A 1242-nucleotide genomic window follows, 5' to 3' on the forward strand; every position below is an offset into this window, starting at 1 on the left:
TTTTTTAAAAACGAAGTGGTTATTCAGTATCAGTGTATCAGATACTGAATAGTGCTTTGCCACTATTCAATATCCATAAGGAACTCTTTTTTATAGAGAGAGTGAAAAGTGCGACAATCTCGGTTGAATGTAAATAAACTGCTGACCTACTTCCAGATTGAACACGTGCAGTAATTGACAGCCCGATTCAAAGTTGTAAAAATATTTTGATCGTAATTTTTAAATTTCTGCTATTGTGCAATTAACGTAGTTCAAAATATCAAAATAAGAGTGGCATTCAAATAATTTTTTAATGTCTGAATAGACATGATTAAATGTCACTAAAAGTTCAGTGACACCACGGCATGGTGGATATAAGTTACTTGACTCTGAGCTTATGGTTCGAGAATTCAAATCCCGGAAGGGGTAACTTTGTTTTTTTTTTCCCAATATTTTTTAAATTCCTTCTGTTTATTGATATTTTTTAAACTTTTGATTTAATAATTTTATTTGCTTGTAATATACTTTAATGTTGATATTATACTATAGTTTTTTATTATTATTTATTATTATTATTATTATTATTATTATTATTATTATTATTATTATTATTATTATTATTATTATTATTATTTCTACTTACAATTATTATTATTGTTGTTGTTGTAATCGTCATCATCATCATTATTATGATTATGATTATGATTTTTATAAAATCAAGGAGCTGGAGTTATTTAATCAGTTATCGATTTATTACGAATATCTTTTATGTGTTATTATCTCGTTGTTGTTTTTCATTATTGTGCTCTTCTATTGTTTATTACTTTTTAAAATCTTGCTTTTTTTCTGTTGTTGTTGTTCTTGTTGTTGTTGTTGTTTGTTTGTTTGTTTGTTTGTTTTATCATCTAAGACAAACCCGATTCATTAAAAATATGTTGCCAGACTTTCTGCCATTTTTAATTGAGCAATGTACTTACGTGAATTAATTGCCGTATTATATTGAAATTTACATGACAATAACAATAATAATAATAATAATAATAATAATAATAATAATAATAATAATAATAATAATAATAATAATAATAATAATGATAATAATAATAATGATAATGATAATAATAATAATAATAATAATAATAATAATGATATAATAATAATATAATAATAATAATAATAATAATAATAATAATAATAATAATAATAATAATAATAATAATAATAATAATAATAATAATAAATAATAATAATAATAATAATAAT

The 1242-nt window shown here is 21.2% G+C and overlaps 1 protein-coding gene across 1 annotated transcript in view; it reads left to right on the forward strand.

Annotated features, from left to right (window-relative positions):
* The window catches only part of LOC144959568 (uncharacterized), an 11712-nt gene extending 10995 nt beyond the window's left edge, over window positions 1–717 (forward strand). Inside the window, exon 6 of the mRNA XM_078892186.1 lies at window positions 701–717. Within this exon, the coding sequence (XP_078748312.1) occupies window positions 701–717 (17 nt within the window). The remainder of the gene's footprint in view (window positions 1–700) is intronic.
* Window positions 718–1242: the final 525 nt, after the last annotated feature.

This window comes from Berghia stephanieae, chromosome 14 (assembly GCF_034508935.2).
Source record: "Berghia stephanieae isolate SIO BIC M18660-M18661 chromosome 14, UCSD_Bste_1.3, whole genome shotgun sequence".
Lineage (NCBI taxonomy): Eukaryota > Metazoa > Mollusca > Gastropoda > Nudibranchia > Aeolidiidae > Berghia > Berghia stephanieae.